Source organism: Capsella rubella, unplaced genomic scaffold, assembly GCF_000375325.1.
Source record: "Capsella rubella cultivar Monte Gargano unplaced genomic scaffold, Caprub1_0 scaffold_3, whole genome shotgun sequence".
NCBI classification, from domain to species: domain Eukaryota; kingdom Viridiplantae; phylum Streptophyta; class Magnoliopsida; order Brassicales; family Brassicaceae; genus Capsella; species Capsella rubella.
The window spans coordinates 10,417,479-10,438,570 of record NW_006238921.1 but is presented as its reverse complement, the minus strand read 5'-3'; the positions used below and the strand labels follow the sequence as shown (position 1 = coordinate 10,438,570).

Below are 21,092 nucleotides of genomic sequence, written 5' to 3'. Positions count from 1 at the left end.
CTTCACCACCAGCCAAGTCTCATCCCGAAGGTTTCCCACCTTATACTTGCTACGTAGAACCCGCGACCATAGGCTAGAGTGATCATGCATTAACCGCCAACCGGCTTTAGCTAACAAAGCTTTGTTCATGAGTTTGGAAGAGCGTATACCAAGCCCACCCTCCGATTTCGTTAAGCTTACTCTGTCCCATGATATAAGATGCTGCTTTCTCTTTTCAACCATGCTACCCCACAAAAAAGAACGAGAGATCTGATCCAATCTTTCCAAAGTCGCCTGCGGCATTAAAATGGTTGTCATTGTGTGAATCGGAATTGACAACAAGACCGACTTAGTCAAAGTTATCCTCCCAGCCAGACTAAGAAAACGCCCTCTCCAACCAGATAGCCGGGCCGCAACACGCTCAATGACCTCACCAAAAGTATCCTTGTTAATCAGTTTGTGAAGCACCGGCATACCCAAATATTTTCCCAACTCTCTAGTGGCTTTGATCCCACTTTCCTCACTTATTTCCTTCGCAAGATTTCTATGCACGTTATCTGAAAAAAATATCTTCGACTTCTCGAGACTCACTTTCTGACCTGAGGCTTCACAAAAATTTTCCAACACTTTCCGTATCACCCGGACCTGAGCTACGGATGCTTCTGCAAACAAGATAAGATCATCCGCAAAGCAAATGTGGGAGAGCTTTGGACCGCCTTGAGAAAGAGAAATAGGCTTCCAATCCTTCCTCGCTATAGAAATCTCTATTTGATGACACAACCGTTGTAAGCATAAGACAAAGAGATAGGGGGAAAGGGGATCCCCTTGTCTGAGACCTCGGGCTGGTTTGAATGGTTCAGTCTTCTCACCATTCCAAAGGAGAGTCATCGAGGGACCAGCTACACATTCCATGATCCAAGTCCTCCAAGTTTCCGAGAGCCCCGCAGCCAGAAGGGTATCTTCAAGAAAATCCCAACGAATACGATTGTAAGCTTTTTCGAGGTCAAGCTTCAGCAACATCCACCCTTTACGTCCCTTTTTACGTCTCATCGAATGCACTGCCTCTTGCACCACCAATATATTGTCCGTACTCAGTCTTCCCGGAATGAAGCTGGATTGAGCCGGCCCAATAAGTTTAGTTATGACTTGTTTCAATCGCATTACCATAGCCTTGGTTATGATTTTGAACAACACATTACAAAGACTGATCGGTCGAAATTGCATTATGGTTTCCGGCTTCACCACCTTAGCAATCAAGGCCACCAAAACATCATTTGTCCCTTCCGGCAACTTCTTTGTCTCAAAAAACTCTTGGACGAAACGTGATACCGATGGCCCGACAACATCCCAACAGTCATGGTAGAATACGGGCTGGTATCCATCCGGTCCTGGTGCTTTGAATTTTCCCATACTTCTGATGGATTCCTCAACTTCCAGAGGGGTGAAAGGTCTGTTCAAATAATTCCGTTCTGAGTCCGTGAGTGCAGCAAAGCCCAAGTGAGGTAAACCCGTAACTACCTCGTCAATATCCGTCGTATAGTAGAGTCTCTTGTAATACTCAGTCGCAAGAGTCTCCAAATCCTGAGGAGAAGAAACCCACAAACCCTCATTATTTTTCAAGCTCTCGATCCAGTTCCTACGCCGACGTATAATTGTCGAAGTGTGGAAGTACTTCGTGTTTCTATCCCCGCCAACTATCCATTTTTCCCGAGACTTCTGATACCAAAGTAGTTCCTCTTGCTCAAGCACCGTGTCTAACTCTTTGATCAAAATTTCCTCTTTCGTCAACAGATCATCCGTCTGAGCAGCATCTAACGAGTCCTGAACCACCTTAATCTCCGTCAGAAGCTTCTCTTTTCTTCTATGAATATCACCAAACACTTCACGGTTCCATGTTTTAAGTTTTAATCTTAAACCCTCCAAGGCAGCAGGAGTAGAGAGCTCATTATTCCAAGAGTGGGTGAGAATCTCTTGAAAGCTTTCATGCTTAAGCCAAGCAGCCTCAAACCGGAATGGTCTACGTTTTGGGTTCCCACTGTTGACCGGACACAACTTCAAATAAAGAGGTGCGTGGTCTGAAGCTAACACTGGTAGGTGAGTCACTGTTGCTTCTTGCCATTTCAAACGCGCATGAGGACAACAAAGGATCCGATCCAACCTTTTAGCAACGAAAGTACTCTCCAACTTTCCCCTCCTCCAAGTAAACCGACTTCCCTTAAAACCCATATCAATTAAGGAGAGCTCGTTTATCCAACCATCAAAGGCCCGTGAGTCCGACGACAAACGGCCATTCCCACCGGTTCTTTCGTCCAAGCGGATGATAGTGTTAAAGTCCCCCCAACTATCAAGGGATCCTTAATCGCTGTGATCACTGATTTCAAACTCCCCCAAAGCCCACTCCGGCGACTAGCCGAAGGAGCAGCGTACACCGCAATTAAGTGCACCTTCTCCGCACTATTCTCAATCGTCGCGTGGATAAACTGGTCCGATGACTAAACAATCGAGACTACACCCACCGCGGACCGCCACAACAACCAAATACCCCTACTCTGACCCTCAGCATCGACTCTAAAAGAGTTCTCAAAACCAATGTCCTGGCAAATGCGCTGTGCTCTATCTCCTCCAGCGTGAGTTTCAAACAGCGCAAGGATATCAACATTAAATGTCTTCATAATGTAACAAATCGATCTTCGAAAGTTGGGTTTGTTCGTCTCCCGGCAATTCCAAAAAAGACAATCCATTAAGACTTCACAAAGTAACCGTTGGATCACCGGGGCGAACCGTCAAACCACCGTCGTAACCTCTCCCACAGCCGACGGAGCACTAGGTGTGTCCGTTGCTCTAGTATGTGGATTCTCAGTCGACTCCTCCCTCGAAGCCTCTGTAGAAGTCGGGTTCATGTCAGTCAACGAGCTAGTCCTCAGCCTATCACCACTCTCTGGTGTAAACACGCCACCGGGTCGGCCCACGAAGCCTTCCTCAACCCTGAGCCTTTTCCCGGACACAGCCAAATCACCATCTTTGCGTTGTGACCCAAAAACTAGGCCCCTAGTTGGCCGATTCTTAATGACTTTAGGCCTAGGCCCATTAAACTCATTGGGTTTATTGCTCCCAACTTTAGTCTCTTTTAACGCTACCCGCTGTCCCTTCTTCTTTTTTTCAAAACTTCCACCAGCCGCCCTATCTTGGGTAACACTCTTCCCTTGATTTCCTCCTTGCGTAATACCCTCATTTTCCTTATTCTCCTCATTCGAAATCACAACTTCCCTTAATCCTGAGGCAATCGTATCTTCCACCAAGCTCCCAAACTTATTGGAAATTGTCATTGTTTCCTTATTCCCATTTCCCGAATTAATGCGAAGATTCCTCTCCGATCTCCCACCGGCTGCAAACACCACCTTATCCGCCGGGACTGAAGTGTTCCGACCAGGACGTCGCACCGCCGTAAAACCATCGCCTTGTTGATTTATCACCTGAGGAGGTGCTACTATCGGCTGCTCCACCACTGGTTCCACCGGCCGTCGGGGGCAATTATGCACCAAGTGACCAAACACACCGCAACCCGAGCATATGTTCGACATACCCTCATAAGCAACATAGTATCTTTCCCCATTGATCATCACTGAGCCCTTAAGTGGCTTGGATAGATTCACTTCCACACATACTCTCGCAAACCTTGCCCTTTCAATGTGTAAAGTAGTCAAATCCACTTTTACTGGCTTCCCCAATCCACTAGCAATACCAAGCAAAATATCCTCCTGGTAGAAAATCACCGGAATGTTTGACAGGCGGACCCAAACTGGTGTTGTAACTATGTCATCGCGAAGTGGGTTAAAATCCGGTGACCAGTCCTGAACCAGTAGATAGCTTCCAAATACTTTCCATGGCCCCCCCGTCAATGCTGCATGATACTCGTCTTCCCGATCAAACCGAATCATAAAACACTGCCGAGGCAAATCCAACACATACATCCCCCCATTAGGCTTCCATAGCTCTCTCAGTTTTCGACTCAACGCCGAGATAGCTACATTCCTTCCCAAAACCTTCACGATAATACATTGCTTCCACAGCCCCTTCATCACATCCAGCACTTCAGACCCAATTGTAATAACCGGCTCTCCATCCTCTCCATCCGGGAATTCCACCTGTAACCTCTCGGACACAAAAGCAGAGTTTAACACCTTCTCTGGTGCAGACCTCCCACCTACTTCACCACCAATCACCTTGCTCACCCACGAAACAACCTTATCAGGCGGATCTCCTGGAGGACGCCCCTTCTCCCCGGCATCCGTCATAGTAGCATCTTGTTCAGTGACCACCGAAACCCTAAAATCGCCGTTGAGGGCCATCTTTTTCTCAGCTTATTGCGACTTATCCCCCGGTTTATTAAATGTCCTTATCTCTTGCTTTGTCATATAGGTTTTACATTTTAATAGTTATCTCTATTTATTGGTCTATGTTTTCTTAAACATATTGATTCTGATTGATAACCAATTATTTTAGCAATACATCATGTAAGAGGATTTTGAAAGTAGAATCGTTGTTTTGCTTTATTCAGTAATATGATTCAAAGAAAAAGATGATTTAAGACAAGTAATGTCAAATTTTGAATATTAAGTTACCTATCAAATTGAAATCAGGTAAATCCATTTGATCACAAAATTAAGTCAAATTTAAGTGTCACGTTTAATATGTAAATACAATATGGATTAACCGGTCAAAATCAACTTGAACAATTTGCCAAATGCTTTTCTCATACACAAATAATAGTGCCATGTATTTATGAATTTGAATAATCATAATATAAGTATAGATTTGTTTCTACCTATGTTGTGATTTGATTTTTTATTTAATATCTAACTTTATTGTGCACCAGAATCCAGAAGTAACAAATGAGAAAAATAAGATATGTTAGGTGACATAAATATTGTAAATTTATGTCATTAATAATTAGTCACTTTATAGGCTCACACATTTTATATTTGTCATTTGTAATATGAAAAATACAAACTTTTGCAATAAGTTTCTTAGATTTTTTAATATATTTATTATCTTTAATAAAGCAAAATAATGTATGATGATGGAAAAAATATCATTCATTTAAAATAATTAATAAATAAATTAATACCAGCCTAATATTTTGTTTTGTATATAAGAAGAGCTAAACGCCTAAACGTGGAAAAGTTAAGACCCTAAGTTTTGCTACAAAGCCTTTGAGTTGCTTTCTTATTTCACAAGAGAAAAAATGATGATATCCAATCTCCCCGTGGATTTGGTAGAAGAAATACTCTCTAGGATCCCGACTACATCTCTGAAACGATTACGACTTACTTGCAAACAATGGAACGCTTTATTTCAAACCCGAAAATTCACGGAAAAACACCTCTGTAAAGCTCCAAAGGAGTTTATGGTTCTCTTAAGGACGAATGGTAAGGTTTGTCCAATGAACGTCAATCTGAACATTGCCGCTCCATCTATAGAGGTTAAGAGTGCACTTAGCTTAAAGAATTCAGATTATAATTCAGAAGAAGTTTATATAAATACAGTTTTTCATTGCGACGGTTTGTTGTTATGCACTGTGGATGATGATAGACTCATGGTTTGGAATCCGTGTTTGGGGGAAACTAGGTGGATTCAACTCAAAGCTCATGATAATGTGAAAGACTCTACGTTTGCTCTAGGATACCAAAATAACCGTAGCTACAAAATCTTAAGGTGTTGGAAGCGTGGCGAACCATTCCGTGATTTTGTATTCGAAATCTATGAATTGAGTTCTGATTCATGGAAAGATTCCAATAAGGTCTCTTTGGAACACTTCACACCAGTTAATATTGGTGTGTCTTTGAAGGGAAATAGTTATTGGGTTACTATATATAAAAATAATGTCTATGAAAGAAATCACTTGGTAAGATTTGATTTTACGACTAAGAAATTTAAACGTTTGTGTGTTCCGCTAGTTCAAAATTTGGATTGGATAGTTCTATCAATAGTTAGAGAAGAACAACTCACAGTGTTACATCGAAAAAATCATACATCAAAAATGGATATATGGATGGCTGATAACATTGATGATACCCGAGCTACCTTGTCGTGGAGGAAATTATTTACTGTGGAACTGAAAATTCCCACTAATTCTGTCTCTTATTGGATATGCCAGTACCAAAGCTTTTTTATCGATGAGGAGAAGAAAGTGGTCGTGTATTGTGATGCAAATATTGATGGCAATTTCACGGTTAATATTGTTGGTGAGGACAATGCATATTACACAGAACACTCTATTGTACTATCTGAACGATGGATGGGGAGTTCAGGCATATTCAGTTATGTTCCAAGTTTGGTTCGAATCCTGTGAAGTAGAGGATAAAGGTACACAAATGAAGCTAGTATGGAACATGGTTTCTTGAAGCTCAATGAACTGGTCGATTATTTTCGTTTTTGTTGCTGTTGTTACATTATGATTCCTTGTTTTTTATTAGTAGCTTGGGTTTCTTACAAACAACATATTAAGACAATTATTAGAAGTGGTTTCATAACCACCTCATTGATGAGATCAAGCAGTGGAGGGTGAGGCTTATTGTTTTCATGAATTGGTTTGCTATCTTTCTGTTTTGCACTCTTTTCTCGATCGGGTTAAAAATTTATTCCAATTAAAGATTTATTTCTGTTATAAACAAAATTCCAATTAATTATAAAAGATTTATTCCTATAAGCTTATTACATTACAACAATAAGTACAATTTTTTATCCAATTAAATTTTGGTTTTATGTTAAATAACCTATACTGTGATTTTGAACTTCAATATTCATGGTTTATAGCTCAATAAACTCAATTTTTTTTATTCATGTCCAAATTTCATTGATCAATGACGCATATATTAACAGATGCATTTAAAAAAAAAAGTTTGTTGGGGAAATTTTTGTTACAATCTTTTACATACACACATAAATTGATATATGTAATTATATTTTAAAGATTTATTCAACTAAGTATCTTGGCTGATATATAGTTCTGCTTATTAATTAAAAAATCTTCTATACATGGGTGTGCATTTAGTAGTTATATTTATCTCATTATACATCATTAGCCACTTTATAGGCTCATACATTTTACATTTGTCATCTTTGATATATATAGGCTCATACATTTTACAGTTGTCATCTTTGATATATATATATATATGTTTTACGATATAATCATAAATACATACTGTAAAATTATGTCACTACTCAATATTAGTCATTTTATAGGCTCATACATTTTACATTTGTCATCTTTAAAAAAAATACAAATAATTTATTAGGTCTTTTGTATTTGCTTTTTCTTTAACATATAAAATAAATGGATGACTAGATGTTAACCCGCGAGATACCATGGAACAAGTTATTTGTATCTATTTTTTAATTTTAAATTGTATTTGTTTGTTATTTTGTTTGTAATTTTTAGTGTTTAAGAATGTATATTGTATTTCGATTGTTAATTTTATGATTTACCTATGGTAAACTTGCAACAATTTTTCTTCTTTTTACATAATATTAATTTAATCAACTTAATTTGATATATCTGTTAGGCTGCATTAAATTTATTATTTTTAATTAAATTTATTATTTTTAATTAAATTTATTATGCAAAGCGCAAATATCTATATGGTTAATCTCCAACAAAATGATCAAATGACCTTTATCTGTGTATAAGAATCTGCCTCTGGCTACTTACTTCACTGATATCATAAAAATCTCTAATTAGAATATTGTTAATTTTATTACAGTTGTGTCATCATTGCAAATCATATTATTTTTGATAGAAAAATATATATATATTCGACAGCAACTCAGTTACTTATTAACTCATTGGGATGTTAAAGTACTTTAGAGATACCTAATAAAAGAGCAAAAATAGAAACATAATTTTTGATTATTTTTTTCTCAACTCAAAATTTTAAAAACTTTACGTGGTCGTGAGGCTTCTTTTGCTAGTGCCGTTAAGTTCGTTGCTTTGCCACCACTGATCCGATCATCTCTGCTGTACATGTCCATTAGAAATGTATATATATATTTTTATTAATAACATTTGTATGAAATTGGGTCTACGAAATCTAATTTTATCAAAATTATTTGAAATACTTGAAACTAATTTTTTTAAATATCCAAAATATCGGTTATATAAAATTATCCGAATTATTCGAAACCTTGGTAAAAACTTAAACGACTCAAAAAACCTGAATTAATCAATAGCATCGGTTTTACAATTACAGAAAATATTTAAAATTCTCAAAAAATGTTTAAATACCAAAAAGTTAGATAAAATAAGCGAATTGCTTAGTTAGACTCGGGTTTTTTTTGGTGTCCGTTCGGTTTCGAATTCGAATCCGGTTTTCTTGGATATCCAAAATTACTGAACTTTAAAACCCTTTTGGATATATAATTTTAAAGTTCATATATACATCATATAGTTTTTTTTTTCAGTTCTAGTAACAACAATATAGTTTTAATATTGATAGATTCCTATACACATGAATGTGTATTGGGATTCGAAAGTGAAGATGCGTGTTTGTAACAATATCACATATACATTATGATACTATAACACAATAAACTAAAGTTTATATATAAAAGTCAACTATTTAGCACACTCATTTCTACCATATTGAGACTGTTTTGACTTAAACACGACTACACTCGATCTTTGATAAAATAAATTAATAATTTACCTTAATGTGAGGAAGATGATTAGAATATAAACTTAACTATAAAGAAAATAATGAACCGACCAATCCATTAAAACCGACACATGGGTGCCACTCATGTTAATTTGGCTGTTCCTTGTTTTAACATATGCATGGAGACAATACGTTGGTTCGTTATTTAATTATGTAAAGATGGATTTCTAATGTAGGCCAAAGAGAAAAGAAAAAAAAAAGAATAGTAACGTTACGTTGGAGTTTTGTGTTTCAAGTAATTAATATTAGCTGTCTTTGATGCATATACATAAATAGCAATGGGTCGTCGAAGAGTGTTATCTTTGAAGCCAGACTCTTCATAGCTGTATTCGTTTAGGTCTCTATCGTTTCGTTTTGAAGTGTGTTAGGAATAGAAAGAGTTTTATTTGCTTGTAACATGTATATTATGTGGATTAATTAGACGATTTCGATAAAGAAATAACATTTTAGTTTCTTGAGCTTCAATTGCGTAGATTTTATACAAAGTACGATAATTTTACATTTTGTAATTTGGTTAACTACGAAATAAGTTTTGTAAGTAATGAGTAGGAAAATGTCCTCCGAGAATTTTTTTCTCGATTTTATATAAACTGAGTTCGTAAAAAACTGGTAGGAACTTTTCCTAACAAAAATTCTTTCCGATTTCCTACAAAATGTCCTTCGACTATACAATTTGTTGGAATTTGGTACAAAAATTTCTACGACTTTCTTATGAAAACTTTCGTAGGAAATTTTCAACATGTTTGAATTTTCTTTGTAGTTATGTAGTAGGAAATATATTTGGCACGCAAAACTCGTTACAATCCGTTTCTTGCTAAGTATGTAAGCAATTGTTCTCTAAATTGGTTTTCATGAGCTAATTCTAGCGGGTTGTTGACAAAAAAAAAGTAGTAAAAAATATTTCCTACCAACATTTTCGTAAGAAATTTAGTAGGATTATACAATATTTTCTTGTAATTACTTCTTATTAATTTTCTTGCATTCATTTCTATGTATCCTAATAATATATTTTCCCTATGTCCAATGTTTTATTTTTATTTGATTTCTTACGACTAGTTTAGATTTTTTGTTAGAATTACAAGTCAACTAGTTTAGACTAGTTTGGATTAAATCAGCATAATTCATGGTATATTCATTTTGTTCTTCTAGATATGATAATACTATACTCTTGTGTCTAAAAGAACGAGTATGAGATTAAGCCTGATCAGAGTATATCACTCATCAAGCAGAATATTTTTAATAGGTTAGCTTCTTATAGTCCTATGGACCATGTGGTGCACTTGGAAGAGTTATGTAGTACGAGGGAAAACGGGGAAAATCAACCCAAACTATTTCCCGAAGGTATTTTCATACCCAAACTCGCGTACTCTGAATTTTACAACCCAAACCAGCTTTCAATTCAAATAACCAACCTGAACTATATAAAATTTTGTCAATTTCAACCTCGACGTTAACAGTATCCCTGCCCATCTTGAAGATTTGGACAATTAAGCTTAAGCTTAAGCTTAATTTCTCTTAGTTTTTACAGAAGCTTAAGCTTGATTGTCCAAATCTTCAAGATGGGCAGGGATACTGTTAACGTCGAGGTTGAAATCGACAAAATTTGATGTGGTTCAGGTGGGTTATTTGAATTGAAAGCTGGTTTGGGTTGTAAAATTCAGAGTACGCGAGTTTGTGTATGAAAATACCTTCGGGAAATAGTTTGGGTTGATTTTCCCCGCTTTCCCTGTAGTACGATGTAAAGCAATGTTGTACCGCCTTGACTATGTGAAGTTCACAATTATCAAGCTTTCTTTGGGAGATAAAGTAGCAAAGGTGACTCAAACTACTCGAGGCAGGATTAATTAGTGTAGAGCTTTGTTTATCAATCAGTTTTACACTAAGGAAAGATCTATGGTGTTTACGGAATGAGAGCGTTTCAAGAAATACCTTAAAGATTGTTCTCATTAATTCACATAATTCTGAAAATTTGATGCTTATCTTTTTTTATCAAGGGATAGAAGGGATCAAATTATTTTATGGAACCAAGTGCTAATAGCTCAATTGACAAAGATTTCTGGCAAAAGCCTAGAGGTCGCTGGTTCGAGTAACGCTTGAAACGATACCATATTACCTGATCTGGTCTCGGGTCTGAGGGAATGTATGAGTTTCCGTCCAGTTAAAGAAATTTGCTACTAATTTTGTGGGAGAAATGACTTTACTGATTGAGATAGATGAGATCAAAGAATTGAAAAAAAAAAGTCAAATTTGTTTTGAAAACAAATCAAAGAGGTCAGGTTTGGGCCAGAGGAAAAGTCACTGAAGCCATAGATTTGGACCTCTTTATGATGAGCTATTGTGGAGAAGGTGCATAAGTGTATCAAGATGTGGATGATGGAGTTTGGCATGAGGGAACCGATGAGATAAGCTAAGTTTACTTCAAAAGGCTTTTAGGTTAATCTCTCTACATCTGATTTCAGCCCACCTACATGAGCCCAATAACCATCAGCCTAGTCTTCTTATATCATTTGACGATCTTTAATGGGTTGGTTTTATAAAAATTTAGTTTTTGGGGGATTCTATAACAAACAAAAAGATAGGAGTCAGATAGTAATTGTGAAAAAGATTTGTACTATTCTTGTTAATATAAGAAACTTGGAGGTTCCTTCTTTATGACGAAGAAGAAAATAAGAATCTCTCTCTCTCTCTCTTTACGCGTTTCGATCGAAAGATATTTGCAGAACTTTTCCATAAATTTCGTTGAAGCTTCTTCTTCTTCTTCTTCAAAGGTTTGAGATTTGGTTTGGGTTCTTCGTACTGATTCATCACCATGATGAATTCAATCTTTGGAAAGCGAAAAACTCCCGCAGGTTCTTGATCCTTCTCTCTCTGTTTCCTCTGTATTGCATCTTCTAGTTTCAGGATTGATTTGAAGAAAAATTGAATCTTTTTCACTATATAAGCCAATGAATTGCATCTTCTAGTTTCAGGGTTGATTTGAAATCGGATCCAATTAGGTTATAATGTGTTGATCGTTTTGACTCTTGAGGTATTTGATTGGTTTGTCTCTATATTGATTAGTTGCTTTACTTGTTCTGTTTTGATTCTAAAGGTTGTAACTTTGTGGATTGTTCTGTAGTTTAAAAGAGTGAGTTTTTATAATAATGTGCTGTAGAGCTTCTGAGGTAGAACAAGTGTGTTGATAGTTTTAGTTATGAGGCATTTCATTTTGATGATTATATATGATTAGTTTCTTTACTTGTTCTGTTTTGATTCTAAAGGTTGCAACTTTGTGGATTGTTCTGTAGTTTAAAAGAGTGAGTTTTTATAATAATGTATTGTAGAGCTTCTGAGGGAGAATAAGCGTGTTGATAGTTTTGATTCTGAGGCATTTCATTGGTTTGATGATTATATGTGATTAGTTAATTTACTTGTTCTGTTTACATTCAAAAGGTTGCAACTTTGTGGATTTTTTGGTAGCTTTAAAGAGTGAATTTTTAAAATAAAGTATTGCAGAGCTTCTGAGGTAGAACAATGGTGTTGATCGTTTTGATTCTGGGGCATTTGATTGGTTTGATGATTATATGTGATTAGTTGCTTGTTCTGTGGATTGTTCTGTAGCTTAAAAGAGTGAATGTTTAAAATGATGTATTGTAGAGCTTCTGAGGGAGAACAAGCGGATGCTGGATAAGTCTATAAGAGAGATAGAAAGGGAGAGGCAAGGACTTCAAACGCAAGAGAAGAAACTTATCGCCGAGATTAAAAAGACTGCAAAGCAAGGACAGATGGTTTGTTTTTCTCTCTTCGTTACCATGTCTAGGATCACTTATCTGTATGCAAAGTTAAATAGGCCTCAGATGAATTAGTTGAGAACTCTGTTACTGCTCCTTCTCTGTTTATAGGTATCAGGTGTGTCTTTGTTTTGTACCACTCTGCAGTTTCTGCAAGTTAGAAATGACTAGCTAGTTTAGTTGACACTATGTGCTGTTCCTTGTCTGTTTATAAGTTTCAGGCTTGTCTTTAGTATCACTAAATGATTACAGTGATGCTAATAGTAGGAGTCTGACACGTTAGAGAATTCTTTGCGGTTTATATAACGATGCATGTTTTAGAAGAAGTAGTTTGCTTTGTATAGACTATGTTCCCCTTCACAGTTGGAAATTATTTTGGTAAATTGACTATCATTTGCTCTCATAGGGAGCTGTTAAAGTGATGGCAAAGGATCTGATCAGAACGCGGCACCAGATTGAGAAGTTCTACAAGCTTAAATCCCAACTTCAAGGTGTATCTCTCAGGATTCAGGTATGCTTTACTTCACCGAAAGTCGAACGAAACCAAACACGTGTAGATTTATTTCCTGCAATGGCAATGAACTTAAATTTTGTTTCTTCAGACTCTGAAATCAACACAAGCGATGGGTGAGGCGATGAAAGGTGTGACTAAAGCAATGGGGCAAATGAACAGACAGATGAACCTACCATCTCTGCAGAAAATCATGCAAGAATTTGAAAGGCAAAACGAGAAAATGGAGATGGTCTCTGAGGTGATGGGAGATGCTATTGATGATGCACTAGAAGGAGATGAGGAAGAAGAAGAAACCGAAGATCTTGTTAGTCAAGTCCTTGACGAGATTGGTATCGACATCAACCAAGAGGTAGAAACATCAAACTTAACTACATATCACTTAGTCCACTTATAGATGCTAAATCTGAATAACTGAAACAATCTAATACGAACCTAAAATGATCTAAACATATTCGGCTAGACTGAAACCAATACTGATTGCACATTACATTAGTTACCATACTTTTCAACTATAAGGTGCTTAACTTGATTGGACTTGTATATATCTATGTTTCAGCTGGTGAACGCTCCATCTGGTGCAGTCGCAGTACCAGCAGCAAAGAACAAAGTGGTACAAGCTGAGGCGGCCGGAGCCGATGACAGCGGAGGTATAGATAGTGACCTTCAAGCAAGGTTGGACAACCTTCGAAAAATGTGAAACCTTTCGTGTTTCTGTATCATATTATTACTTGTGGTTGATCTCTCACTATTCAACTTCAAATGCAAAATGTTGCCAACGACATGTTTATGTTTTTGGGGGTGGTTTTGTAATAATCTCATAATTTGTGCCCTGAATTTATAAACTGATTATTGTTCAAACACTTTTCTTTGTATATACAATTAAAGAGTGTGAGAGAATGAAAACGGTTAAAATCAACCCCAACAATTTGCGGAATACTTTTTTATACCCAAACTTCAATAAATAGTCGTTTTTTACCTAAACTGATAATATATTCAAATTTACAATTTGTACTTATAACTAAGCTAAAACCAACATTGACCTTGACGGTTTTAGTCAATTGTTAATTTCTTAGGATATCAACAATGTATTTTAATGACGTTTTTTTCTGCATTTTGTAATATGATTTTTTTTTTCTTTTTCTTCATCATTAATATTGACAGTTGACTGAAATTGTTAATTTCATACATTTGACTTATCGTAAATATTTTTAATTACCATCTAAGCGACAAAAACGACGTCGTTTTACCACGTCATTAAACGATGGATTTACGTGGAATCTACATCGCTGCTATTAGACGGAGAGTCAACTGTGTTACGCATTTAACATGTTTTGTATTATTCAGCTCGAAATGAATCTCCATATACTAAATCAAATTTACAATAATCTCAGGTATGATCTAGCACAACGACAAGTCAAATGTATGAAATTAACATGCCTAAATAGTCCATGTATGAAAAAGTCTATTTTCCGATAGCTGACTGAAATTGTCAAAACCAATGTTGATTTGGTCTAATATTTATAAGTTTAGGTTGTAAATCTGCATATGTTATCAATTTGTGTATGAAACGACCATCAACCAAAATCTAGGTATAAAAAAGCATTCAGCCGTTGACCAAAAAAAAAAAAAAAAAAAAAAGCATTCGGCAAATTGTTTGTGTTGATTTCGGCCGTTTTTACTAAAACCAAAAGTATTGTATTTTTCCAAAATCTTAATCGAACCGGAACTATGCACCTCTCAATTCGGTTTAACCTTAACCATATAAATTTCGTCAATTACCGAACCGGACACCGTGTACGATATTTTGATCACGCTTCACACGACCAATAGCAACCACAGTAATCTCAAAACGAAGATAACGTTATCTATCCAATAAGCAAATTTGTAAGCTCAGAAGCTGCCACGTAAGACTCGTATCTCACACCTCCCAATCTCCGAAACCTCATTTTCCTCAAATCTCTCTTCTCAAATACCATTCTCCTCAGCAACTTCACACATTTAACAATATCAATCTAGAGAGACAGAGACCAAAGAGAGATCAGAAGATATGGCTTCTACCTCGGCGATGTCATTGGTCACACCACTTAACCAGACCCGTTCATCTCCTTTCCTCAAACCATTGACTCTGAAACCATCCAAGGCTTTGGTTGCATCTGGTGGCAGAGCACAGAGGATTCAAGTTAAGGCGATGAAGATGGACAAAGCTTTAGCCGGGATCTCCGCGGCTGCTCTTACTGCTTCCATGGTTCTCCCTGAAGTGGCTGAAGCTGCTGGCTCTGGAGTCTCTCCTTCCCTTAAGAATTTCTTGCTCAGTATTGCTTCTGGTGGTCTTGTTCTCACTGTCATCATTGGTGTCGTCCTTGGCGTCTCCAACTTTGACCCTGTTAAGAGAACCTAAGAGCTATGTATCTTTCTAAACACCATTGTAATCTGTTCTCTTTTCTCTGTGTATTTGATTTACTGTTGCAGCAATGAACTTTTGTCAAAAGTGAAAACTTGTTGTTTCGTGAATCCGAAAAAAACCGAATGAGATTTGAAACCATAACGCTAAGCTTTCATTAGAATTCATCATATAGTAGGGTACTAAACTCAAGTTTGCATATTCTTAGTCAAGTGAAATATCTGAATGTTAGACCTTTAGAGACCTTTACCTTACGAGCAAATCAAGCAAGAATCTACTCTCGGATGTATAATTCACCTTATCTACCTTCACCACAGTCATCTTCACTCTTTGTTCATCACCATATGATTCCTCTTTGATCTTTAGCTTTAACATGTACTGATGAAACAGTCTGTCTCTAACAATCTCTGCAAATTCTTCCTCCTTTTCCAATTCGTATTTCAATGCGTAAAGCTTCTGAGCCGGACATCCCATGATTTCTTCTCCTGTTTCTTGAAACGCGGTTACCCAAGTCAACCCAGTGTGGTCTTGTATCTGCACCTGAAGAAGGTATCTGTATTCGCATTCATCAGACTCTTGGTTGCACCGGTCACAGAGCCACCTGTTTGTTCCAGAACGTGTCACCTTTTTGTTGCATTGTTTATCTCCGATCATCAAAGGACAAGCTGTGTAACAGAAGCTATCTGTTTTGATGAATGATACGGTTGCTTTCACAGTGATCCAGTCAGGCTTATCTGATCTTCCAAGGCCTTCCTCTTTGATCTGAGAAACATTTTTTCTTATCTCATTCCTGGAACTTCCTCCAGGCATGGTATCTCTAGAGATGGAGAAGGATGCGGTATCTTTCCCCCCGCGATCGAACCAGTTCCTCAGTTTATGAGCTTCAGGGAAATCTGGATTTATGAAAAGTTGCGTTGAAGAGATTGTCCCCACAGATTTCCCACTGAAGTCACTTACTTTTCCAGCTTTTATAGCTAAAACCGGGTGAGAGGCTGAATTAACCATCTCTTCAAGCTCCCGACCATCTCGGTTACAGAATTCTCCCCATAATGTTACCTCTACAGCCTTTCCCGATTCATCCTTCAGATTAAGGATTCTCCTATGGGTTTCCATCCCATTCTTTCTCAAGATTGGTACCGAGGGGTTCACAGAAGTCACAACCCCAATCACATCAAGTATGGTATTGTTCTCAGCGTTCTCAATGTCACTTATCGGACGGAAAGAGAACTGTTGCCTTGGTATGGAGCCATCTTCATCAGGGCAAAGCTCCACAGTCGATGCTGACTCCAAGAAAATTTCCCACTCATTCTTTAAGTGGTTGAAATTTTTCTGTGCGGGCTTCAAACTTCCCTTTGAAATCAAATATACCTTCCCAACCTCAGTAACATCATAGAATCGATCGACAACAGCATTAAAGCAGGTAACCCGAATCTCTCCTCCATCAGAATCAAGCAGATCAAACGAGAAAACTTTTCCATCTCCTTTTGCATTGTTATACCGTCTGATATCTCCTTTCGCAGTTATTCTAGCCTTAATAGCCCACCGACCTTGGTATGGATTGAGAGCAGCAATAGGGATGACTCGAGCTGGAGCCTCGTTCTTCATTATGGGTCCATGATTTCTGTAGCTTGCAGGCGGTTGATATGAAGGTTGAACAGATGGCCTGAAACTTGAAGTACTGTTGGCTGAATTTTGAATGTTTATGCCTCGAGGAGGTGCTTTATTAACTGAATGCTGAACCATTGGTTCATTAAAACCAACCCTATTCGAAAGCGGTATATTCCCCGCAGCTGAAAGTGTCTTTTGGGCTTCTGCATCTGTTTCCCCAAATATTGTGGGGTTCCCAATGGTTTCAGATTGTGGTACTAGCGTCTCCATGTTCAGCACCACAATAACCCTGTACACAGTATGCATAAAGAGTTATAAGAAAATTACCATCAATAGAGTAAAACTCTTTCAAATATATCATGCTCAACAAAGCAAATCTGTAACTATATTTTCCACTAACACAATCAACAAAATAGTCTCCATTTTCACCCCTGAATACTATGAACTACAAATCTTTGGCACTAGTAAACTCTAACCAGAATCATTCATCCATACCAAATAAAAAAATAAAAGTAAAAGCAACTGACTACAACAATCTTCAGCGAAAGGTGTCAATCTAAAGCAAAGCTATCATTTCTTTTGCAAACTCATTGTCACAAATGCCACATACTAACCAAATACGGAACTAAGAATGCTCAAAAACATCACAGGACATTTACTCTCCATAGCAAGGCACAGAATAAGCAACTTAGTACATCACAGAATCAAAAGCAACTATAGCAAAACCATAGATAAGACTACAAAATACAAATATCCAACAAAATCTGTATCCAAAGCCAAAAACTAGTCAACAAAACCATAGATGAGACTACAAAAGCACATAGATCAAAATTTTCTCCCTTCCTACGGAATCAGTACCAACACTTATCAAACTTCCAAATCACACTTACTAAACCAAAGGTAATCTAAGATCTAACCAGAGAAGAAACGAACTAGAGAGGATAAGAAAAATTACTTGCGGCCTTTAACATCGCTGCAAATGTAATCAATCAACTGAACGATAGATCCTTTATCAACAGCTCCTGACTTGACTCGATCATTAAGCTGAACAGCAACCATAGCATGTTGAGCTGAAACACCATCCGAAATAAGAAAACGATACCTCTCCTGATTCCTCTCTTGGCTTCGTCCTATCATTTTGATATCTAAAACCTGTAACAACGGCTTCAAATTCACGTCTCCGGCGTTTATCGCCGTGATTGCGTTCGGTGTCAAACTCACCGGCATAATGTCCAGATCCCGGCGCGAAACCCTAGAAAAAATGGAAAGAGGATAAACCGAGAAAGGAAATTAGGAAATGGTTATACAGAGAAGAAGCAGAGAGTGAGGAAGACGATGATTTTGAACCTCGACGGTGGTGGTGATGGTGAGTGATGTTGATAGATTCCTATGGAAGCTTTTGCTGAATTTTGCGGGAGAAGAAGCGTTGAAGATGATGTTGTTGTTGCAACAACAGTTTATTAGGATATTTTCAATTTTGAAATTTTTTTTATTGACAATTCAGTTTGAAATTACTAAACTACCCTCGAGTTAAACTGTGGTCTGTGACCGACTTAAACAAAATTTAGTAATTTACATATGTAAAATTTCTAAAATATAAGCCAACTTTTTTATTTGAAAGTGAAATACAATTTTTGTTTTGCATTTAACAACAAAGATTTAGTTTTTTTATTATTAATATTATTAAAAAAATATTTTTAAATTTCTAAACACACAATTTAACAGTTGTTAATGAAAATGATAGAATCGATAGACGCCGTTAATTTTAAAACGAGAAAAGTAAACACTAAGTATTCTTCGAGGGAAAAAAATCATCTATGATTTTCCAAAAATAATATCATAGTTTTTTGGGGTTTTCCTAGTTTACATGAAAGCGATGTAATAATCCTGGAATTAGAGAAAATAAATTATCTATATTTTTTTTTTTCAGTTTAGTATGGAAAATCATGTTGACATAAATTAAAGAAATCCATATTATCACTGTAAATTAATAATTAATTGACACATGAAATTAAAGGGGAAGTTTAGGATGATCCACATTAGATTGATACCACAAATATGTTACAAAAATACTTATATTTATTTTGACAAAAGTTTTGGGGAAAATCATTTCTAAATTAGTACATTTCTCCTTTAAGTAAGTTTGAATTTAATCAACATGTTGTTTTAGTTTATAAATGTCTCGGTTTTTTTTTTTCCTTTGTTAATTGTTGCCTTATTTCTAACAAAGGAAAGTTAAAAACAGAGACACTACAAGATCATACAAAATAAATTAAAAAACAAACCACAAAACATTACAAGATCATATAAATTTAATATAAGATGTTACTAATTCTAGTTAGTATATATAAAACCAATCAATTCCTTATGTAAATAGAGTTATTAAATTGCTTAAAACTTCCACAAATGATAGTATCCTATAATAAACCTAGCTTTCTTATTATAGAACACTATCTCTAATCTCTAATTCTTTTTTTCTATGACATGAGAAAGGAAATAAAGAATTAAAACGTTGACATTTTGACAACAAAAGTAAACGAAAAGAAACAATTCAGATAATACATAAAAAATACTTAGCAAAATATGCTCTATTATGACTTTTCTCTCTTACACATTAACCATGCCTTGTTCTCCTGTGACCACCAGCTGAGTCTCCTTCAGAAGAAGCTTCCATGGATTTAGAGAAGTTATTAGAAAGATCAACATAAAGATGTGCAACCTTTCTAACATTATCGTTCAATTCGCGGATCAGACCGATGTTTCGTCCTAGGTTTCCCGGGATCTTGGACTCATGGTTTTGGTTTATCTCGTTTATGAGAAGTCTGTTGTGGTCTAATATGTTTTGCACTTGAACAAAACTTTTCTCAAACGTTTGAAGAATCTTCCCATCCATTTGAACTGATCCATTCCCTATCATCATCATCATCCCAGAGATTGTGTCTCCTTCCATATCTACTGATCAAACAAATATATCAATGGGATAAAGATTCACAAAATTTTAAGGGTTATGAGAAAATGTATATGTCATTTTTGTGTTACATGATTGTCATGTGTGTGTGCAGACAAAAATAACGCATTAGACTATTTCTATAAAGAGCAACTTTTCTTGGGTTTAGTAACAAATATATAAAGAAAGAAAAAAAACTTAAACCAAACAATAAAATAAAATTATTTTGAAGTGTGATGTTAATATTTTTGCTGAAAAATTATTTCTTTTATATTTTTTAAAATCCATATGAACACAAAAAGGTCTGTTTTTTTCTTGCCAAATAAAATGTTTTTCTTTTTTTACATTTTTCTCAATAAACCAAAGAGCAAATTTTGTTGAGTTTAGTAACATATATAAACAAATCTTAAACTAAACAATAACAAACTCATATATAACATAGTGATGTTAATATTTTGGCTGTCAAAATTTAATTTAATTTAATTTAATTAAACACATTTAATTTTTAATGTGTTAAAAAAAAAATTATAATTAAAGAAAACCCATAAAGACACAAATGGGTGTGTCAGTGTATGTGTTTTTCTTGCCATAAATAAAATAACTTACTATTGAGAATTTTTTTTATATACTCTATTGTTATCCACAAAGCCAAGACAAAAAAAAAACTAAAATAATATCCATTTTTATATAATTGTTTAAATAAAAATGGTGGACCATTTTGGACAATTTATATAAAAAAAAAAAGAGTAGCAAAAAGGATATGTGATTTTATATTTGGGACCAAAAGAAGAATCTGATGAAACAAAGTTAGCAGTCAATGTTGTAGCAAAGAGGATGAGAGACATTTGTGGGTTCTGCTACTTGCTTCAGACAAAACTCATTACTATTCACAACCCATCAAACCATGAAAACTCTGAACTACCATCTCTTTAATTAATATACTCTTTTTCATTTTCAGAACCACCATTTAATTACAAAAATAAAATAAAAAGTTAATAAATATTAACACTTTCAACTTATATTTTTGTCATACCAATTTTTTAATGGCTGATATTAATTTTTAAGGTTTATTCTATATAGATGAATAAATACTTTAACTGAAATGTATATATATATATATATATATATATATATATATATATATATATATATTGTT

At 35.8% G+C, this 21,092-nt stretch overlaps 6 protein-coding genes across 7 annotated transcripts in view; 3 read left to right on the top strand and 3 right to left on the bottom strand.

The window, feature by feature from the left end:
* LOC17891654 overlaps window positions 1-4,328 on the bottom strand; it is a 5,823-nt gene extending 1,495 nt beyond the window's left edge. The window contains 4 exon segments of the mRNA XM_006296713.2: window positions 11-1,896; window positions 2,023-2,318; window positions 2,321-2,471; window positions 2,781-4,328. Coding sequence (XP_006296775.2) covers window positions 11-1,896; window positions 2,023-2,318; window positions 2,321-2,471; window positions 2,781-4,328 — 3,881 coding nt within the window.
* Window positions 4,329-5,169: 841 nt separating this feature from the next.
* Window positions 5,170-6,675, top strand: LOC17891587 (putative F-box only protein 9). The gene has a single exon (XM_006299879.2). The coding sequence runs from the start codon at window positions 5,225-5,227 to the stop codon at window positions 6,329-6,331; it is 1,107 nt and encodes a 368-aa protein (XP_006299941.1). The 5' UTR covers window positions 5,170-5,224; the 3' UTR covers window positions 6,332-6,675.
* A 4,710-nt stretch (window positions 6,676-11,385) lies between these two features.
* Window positions 11,386-13,896, top strand: LOC17893737 (vacuolar protein sorting-associated protein 2 homolog 1). Its single transcript, XM_006298429.2, has 5 exons — window positions 11,386-11,545; window positions 12,333-12,463; window positions 12,873-12,977; window positions 13,069-13,329; window positions 13,537-13,896. The coding sequence occupies exons 1-5, from the start codon at window positions 11,506-11,508 to the stop codon at window positions 13,675-13,677; spliced, it is 678 nt and encodes a 225-aa protein (XP_006298491.1). The 5' UTR covers window positions 11,386-11,505; the 3' UTR covers window positions 13,678-13,896.
* Window positions 13,897-14,956: 1,060 nt separating this feature from the next.
* LOC17892643 lies at window positions 14,957-15,475 on the top strand. The gene has a single exon (XM_006299600.2). It carries the CDS (start codon window positions 15,028-15,030, stop codon window positions 15,376-15,378), a length of 351 nt encoding a protein of 116 aa, XP_006299662.1. The 5' UTR covers window positions 14,957-15,027; the 3' UTR covers window positions 15,379-15,475.
* LOC17891246 (replication protein A 70 kDa DNA-binding subunit A) lies at window positions 15,430-18,449 on the bottom strand. Its single transcript, XM_006297124.2, has 3 exons — window positions 18,337-18,449; window positions 17,945-18,241; window positions 15,430-17,278 (listed from the first exon to the last, which is right to left on the bottom strand). Exons 2-3 carry the CDS (start codon window positions 18,214-18,216, stop codon window positions 15,628-15,630), a joined length of 1,923 nt encoding a protein of 640 aa, XP_006297186.1. The 5' UTR covers window positions 18,217-18,241; window positions 18,337-18,449; the 3' UTR covers window positions 15,430-15,627.
* Window positions 18,450-19,354: 905 nt separating this feature from the next.
* The window catches only part of LOC17893187 (protein ELF4-LIKE 3), a 3,088-nt gene continuing 1,350 nt past the window's right edge, over window positions 19,355-21,092 (bottom strand). The window contains exon 2 of one of the 2 annotated variants that reach the window (XM_023786325.1): window positions 19,355-19,944. In XM_023786325.1, the coding sequence (XP_023642093.1) occupies window positions 19,604-19,939 (336 nt within the window). In that variant the 5' untranslated portion in view covers window positions 19,940-19,944 and the 3' untranslated portion in view covers window positions 19,355-19,603. The remainder of the gene's footprint in view (window positions 19,945-21,092) is intronic. The other variant, XM_006300233.2, reaches the window with a different exon arrangement.